Source organism: Populus trichocarpa, chromosome 6 (assembly GCF_000002775.5).
Source record: "Populus trichocarpa isolate Nisqually-1 chromosome 6, P.trichocarpa_v4.1, whole genome shotgun sequence".
Taxonomy (NCBI): domain Eukaryota; kingdom Viridiplantae; phylum Streptophyta; class Magnoliopsida; order Malpighiales; family Salicaceae; genus Populus; species Populus trichocarpa.
In genome coordinates this window covers 26,528,994-26,535,310 of record NC_037290.2, presented here as the reverse complement: position 1 = coordinate 26,535,310, position 6,317 = coordinate 26,528,994, and the positions used below count along the sequence as shown (strand labels likewise).

Below are 6,317 nucleotides of genomic sequence, written 5' to 3'. Positions count from 1 at the left end.
CTCATCTTCCATCAAGGGATTATGACATGAAGGAATTGGGAGTGGTGTGACAAAGCCGTGCCAGGGTTCAAATATTGGCAGCCCATTAAAACATGTGGCCTTGGAACATGCTCAGAAGAGTTAGCTTTTCGATAAGGAGAAATTATTGCATTAACCGACCAAACCTTATCACTGCGAAGTGGCTAAATCGACCAAACCTTATCACTCTACATGAATTTGATCCGTGACAATAACAAACTTTATTATGTTATTAATTCAGAAAAGATTATGAAACAGGGGAGAATTGCAGGTTACAACAGCTTTAATGTTTCAAGTCTTCTTGTTGGGCTTGAATACATACTCAAGTATTGATTCTTTAATTGATAACGTTTCAGGGAATTCATTCTTCAGCTTTGTACCATCCAGCTCATTGTTGCTCCTTGGTGCTACTATCACCTTGGCCTGCTCTTCTAGATCAAAATTCATCCATTTGAATTCAGGGTCGATGTAGTCTCGGTACATTTCTAAGATCTCGTTGTGGCTTACCACTCCTGGATTGGTGAAGTTCCATATTCCTCTGCAATTTCTTTTTGCCATCTCGATTGAGATTGGCAGGAGCTCATCTAGCACTGTCATGCTATTTGGTATGTTTACCACTTTGTCGTAACGAGTGATCTTCGTTATGAAATTTCTTGGGTTGCTGAGATCGGATGATATTGGCATCCGGACTCGCAGCGTGCAAACGTTCTCATATTCTCTCAGCAGCTCCTCCACCTGCACATTTAACATTGCAAATGTTTAGAAAATTACCTGATATTTAAGCTTACATGGAAGAAGGGTTGTGTATTTGTTACCATGGCCTTGGTTTTGGAGTAGAAAGATCCTGTGAAATTCGGTTTATCCTCCTCTTTGAATCCAATTCCTGATCCTTCTTGATGATCTTGATCATATTCAAATATGCAGCCAGTTGCAAAATTCATCATCAAGAGATTATGCTCCTTGCAAACATCTGCTAAAGTCAATGTACCTACCACATTAGTCCTAATTGTTTCTACCTTGTGCGATTCGCACCAATCAACATTAGGCCTTCCAGTAACCCCAGCAGCATTGAACACATGGGTTGGATTTATGTTCTTTATATCCTTGAGAATTGACTTTCTATCTTCCAATCTTCCCTGACCATACTCAAATGCAATGCCCCCATCCTTACAAAGCTTCCCTAGCAACCCCCCTATCCAACCTGTCTTGCCATATATCAAGAACTTTAGTCCTGAACTGCCATCACTTTTACCAGCTTCCTTTGCATCACTTATGAGTCCCTTCTGAGAGAACCATGAATCATCATTGGATTGAGCAATCATACTCAAGCGTGGATGTGGGTGAAGAGCAGCAGATACATCATCCCACCAATCAGGATTCTTCGTGTACCATTCCATTGTCATCTTTAGCCCTTCCTCCCAAGGAGTACTTTCCTGCCACCCAAGCTTCTTGAGCTTTTGATCATCCAAGAAATATCGATGATCGTTGAAAGGCCTATCTTGAACATAGTTGATAGATTTTTCAGGATCCAATCCATACAGCTTACAGATATCCTCTGCCACATCGAGGACTCGCCTCTCCTTCTTGGTCCCTATATTATAAACATGTCCAATAGCTCCCTTGTGAAGTATCACATCAAATGCCTCTGCCACATCCTCGCAGTATAAAAAGCTTCTAACATTCGATCCATCACCATGAATCGGCAACTGCTCTCCTTTGAGAGCCAGGAGAATAAATTTGGGGATAAGCTTTTCAGGATACTGGTTAGGGCCATACACATTGTTGCCTCTAGTGGTAATGATAGGAAGGCCATAAGATCTATGATAAGCCATGACCAACATTTCAGCCCCTGCTTTCGTCGCAGAGTAAGGATTTGTAGGAAGAAGCTGAGAAGCCTCAGGATTGCCAATGTCTGTCTCCATATCAGTTTCACCATAAACTTCATCGGTACTAACATGAATGAACCTCTTGATTTTCTTTGTGACCTTACAGGCTTCAAGAAGCACATGAGTGCCATATATATTGTTGGTTGTGAATTCAAATGAATTCCCAAATGAATTATCCACATGAGTTTGAGCAGCAAAATGCATGATCGTATCAATATCCTCAGCAATCAACAGGTGATTTACAAGATCAGCACAAGCAATATCACCCTTAACAAACTTGAAATTCGGCGAGCCGCGACATGTAGCAAGGTTCTTGAGGTTGGAGCAGTAGTCTAGCTTGTCAAGGGCAACAATCTTGTAATCAGGATAGTCCTTGATCAATCTACGAATCACATGAGAGGCTATAAATCCGGCAGCACCGGTAATGAGGATCTTTCTCGGCGCATATGGAGCAGGATCAGAAGACATCCTTCTTGTCTCACTGCATCAATTTTTTCAGCACAGGACTTGAGAAATCTTGACAGAGTCACAAAACTAATTAGCTCAGCACAAGCATGGAATATTTTGCTTTCCTAAGCTCTTAAATCTGTCAGATCCATCACTTAAAAACACAATATTATCTTAAATGCATTGCTTTAAGACATCATGAAACGCACAATGCCATAAATTCAGAGGCAATTCAATCACCAAGGCGTGACCAAAACTGTCTACACGTTAAAGGAGTGCATTAATCAAGCCAGTACATCAGTATATTAATGTGACAGTTTCTTGCATCATACAGGATAATAACAATGGGAAAAGAACAATAATAAGAGAGGACACTTACAAGAGAAGTAGAAAGAGTTGCAGAGATGGTGTTCATGGAAGGGAAAGAAGAAGAAGATAGAAGCAGTAGTTAAAACGTAGGATTATTTTGAAGTAAAGTGGGGATCAAGGTGATGGGGTTGTTAGAGATTAAGTAGGTCTCTGACTCTATATTGGCCTTTAAAACACATTTCACGTGTTAATTTCTCCTTGCATTTAGTACTAGTAGTTGGGCCATATTTAGCAGCTTTCTAATCTTTTTTTTTTTTGTTAGATTAAACACTCTCAAGTTCGTGGCACTGCAACCTGTTGCACTCCTCCATCTCCATGCATACAAATGTATATGCTAACACACCTTCTCCTCTTAATGGATCTTAAAGTTACTCTTTAATGCTTTAGATTTAAGATTTCTATCGGGGGAGGTTTCAAGATTAAACTTTGACACAAAAATGGCCATTTAAAAAAATTTAAATACAAAAAAAATAAGTTTTTAGTCCATCTTCCTGTTTGGGCTGTAATCCCAGTTTAAAACCTGTTTGTTTTTGTGTTTTAAAAATATTTTAAAAAAATAAAAAAAAATATCTTTACTTCAAATTAATATTGTTTTAGTATTTTTAAATTATGTTGATGTGATGATGTTAAAAATAATTTTTAAAAATAAAAAATTATTATTTTAATATATTTTTTAAAAAAAATATTTTAAAAAATAATTGTAACCAAACTTTTAAAATAAAATTACGGATTGTTTATGGCTTGTCAGGATAAGATTTGCCTCTATTGAAGATCCTAATTCAAGAATTGTTAGCAGCAGTAAGTGTAATTACCCTAATATTAGTAAGTTAAAAAACTCAAAACTGTTAGTCTTTGTGAAGGTGATTTTGCATTTATCAAGAGTTTATAAATCCCATTAGTTCTTAATGATGTTGTAAATGACCTATTTTTTTACTTGGATTAAAAAGATAAAATTAGCTTCTTCTTTTTTAGGCCCAATTGCCCAAATGAGTTTGCTCTCTTGGATAGGCTCTACAGCAACAGGGCCCATAGATTTTCTGGGCTAAGTTTTACCTGAGCTTGATTTTTTTTTTAAAAAAATAAAAAATTAGGTTGGTAGCAGTGTTATAAGACCTGCAAGTAAAATTAGGTTAATGAGAAAATTTGATTCAGCATGCAGCATATAGCTGGTGGTTAAAAAGGAGTGGAGGTTCACTCTTGTCTTTCGAGCTTAAATGGTATTATGAATCTTTAACTATTCACATGGAATAATTAAGACCTTCGTTTGGTCCCTTTGATAGAGTACTTGTGTTTTTGTCTCTTAACCAACAGTCAGATGTATAGATTAAGACTATTTAAAAAATATATTTTATTTGCTTCAAATTATTTTTTTTAGTATTTTTAGATTATTTTAAAATGTTGATATTAAAAATAAGTTTTAAAATAAAAAATATTATATTGATGCATTCTCAAACAAAAAAACACTTTGAAAAATAATTGTTACTACACTCTCAATCCCTAATATGTTAAATCCAAACTTTATATTTAATAATGAGGTTGAAATAGTTAAATATAAGTTATCTAACCTTTGTTTAATAATTGGATAATTTTTTTCCAAAAAACAAATACAAGTTTTTCAAATGCATATTTTTTTAAAAAAAATCTTAATTATAAAGGAAAAGAAAACCTATTGATATATTTAACTAAATAAATCCAGAATTTTTTTTTAATAAATGCCAAAATTACCCCTAGGATTTCTAAATTGTCATTTCCACCGCTAGCCACTGCTCTTTCTCTTTTCCTTTCCCTTCTCCTTCTACTTCGTCTTCTGCATTCTCCACTGTTCGAAGAAGAAGAAGAATATCTCTGTGTGCATACTAACACATGTATTTCTCCATGAATTTTTTTTGTAAAAGATTCATCGTTACAATATCTGGATATAGAAATTCTTTGTTCTTACACCTCTTGTATAGACATATAATAATGTCTTCATTAGTATTTCTCGGATTAGATAGTGTATAATTGAACCTCATTACAATAATTTATCATCAGCAACCCTTAGAGTGAATCTTGATACATCAATGAATGAACATCCATTACTTATATCAAATCTATTTAAATAATGATGACAACATGTATTAATTAACTACATTAAAAATAAAATTGCAGAAATATTGGTTTAGCTCAAACATATTCAATACATCTTAATAGCACTCTTAATTCATTATCAATTATCTACATAAATTTAAATTTTTATTTATTTACCGAAAGTTTCAACTTGTAAATAAAATTGATAAGAAAATAAAATGGAACCATTAAATAAGTTATTATTTATTTTATCACAAAACATCTAAGTCAAAAATTCGACATAAGTTTCATCAATAAAAAAAAAATACAATTTTATAAAATCTAAAACAAACGCTAACATGTACATATCATAAATTCATATAACAAATTTGTACGAGAAAAAAACTATAAAATAAGTAAACAAATATTTTTATTAAAAAAACATCAAAATAGACTCCAATTATAATTATGAATAATTTTAATAACAATCATAGTAAATTGGATAAGATATTTAACTATCACTAATGATATCGATATTTAGAGATGACATTGCTTATTAATATTCATTTATGTTTCGAGTAAGACTGATAAAATCAAGGGATTAAACAGATATTTTCATAAGACTATCTTGACAACGACAAGGAGCTAGAAACACAAATTTAAAATCTTTTCGAAGCAACCAAAGAAGGAATAAGCATGTGCATGTGCACAAGGTTAAACACTAGTCTTCTAGGCGACAAAACCCAGCATTGGTGTTTAGATCTTGGTCGTATGTTCTCTTTGCCACGCCGGATTTTGATTTGTCGATTTGGGATGCAAAATCTCAATTGGCATATCATTACACGACTTGGAATATTGAGAAGTTAATATAAAAATGATTGCACATCAATACCAAGTACGTAAATGGTTTTGAATTATTGATTTAGATAATAAACATTTCAATATCTATGTTATTATTTTGAATTCAAATATATAAAAATGATAAATGTTCGGAAAGAATTTAAGGTTTAATGACCCTTCTAAAGAGGTGATTCTTTGATTTCATTCATTGAATGTTACCTTGTGCCTTCCTCGACTTCATCATGCATGCTTGTCTTTAACGATGAATGGAGGCTCCTTAATCTTGTTTGATCAACATCTTGTTGGTCAATGCCTATCTTTACTGTTTATACTGTATAAGGCTCCTTAATCTTGTTTGATCAACATCTTGTTGGTCAATGCCTATCTTTACTGTTTATACTGTATAACAAAACACAATTACTATGTTAATCAGATAATTAACGTGGGAGGTCAATGAGGTTAAAGAAGCAGCTTGCGTTCTTAAGTAATATTCATGTGAATTAATTATTTGTTTGTCTCATTGTATAACTAGATGTTAATAACAGTTTAAGAGTCATCAATTTAGTGGTTGTGACGCGTAAAAGTTATAGCCACTTGGTGTAAGAGGCTCTAATGAGGTTTTTGTTTCAAGGCAAGCTATAAGTGAAGGTGTGAACGAGTTGATGGCAGGAGAAAAGGGAAGGAGTGCAAGGGAGAGAGCAGAGAAGCCCT

The 6,317-nt window shown here is 33.8% G+C and overlaps 1 protein-coding gene across 1 annotated transcript; it reads right to left on the bottom strand.

The window, feature by feature from the left end:
• Positions 1–224: 224 nt before the first annotated feature.
• On the bottom strand, positions 225–2,854 carry LOC18100731 (trifunctional UDP-glucose 4,6-dehydratase/UDP-4-keto-6-deoxy-D-glucose 3,5-epimerase/UDP-4-keto-L-rhamnose-reductase RHM1). Its single transcript, XM_006382075.3, has 3 exons — positions 2,731–2,854; positions 834–2,385; positions 225–753 (listed from the first exon to the last, which is right to left on the bottom strand). The coding sequence occupies exons 2-3, from the start codon at positions 2,370–2,372 to the stop codon at positions 310–312; spliced, it is 1,983 nt and encodes a 660-aa protein (XP_006382137.1). The 5' UTR covers positions 2,373–2,385; positions 2,731–2,854; the 3' UTR covers positions 225–309.
• Between the last annotated feature and the right edge of the window lie 3,463 nt (positions 2,855–6,317).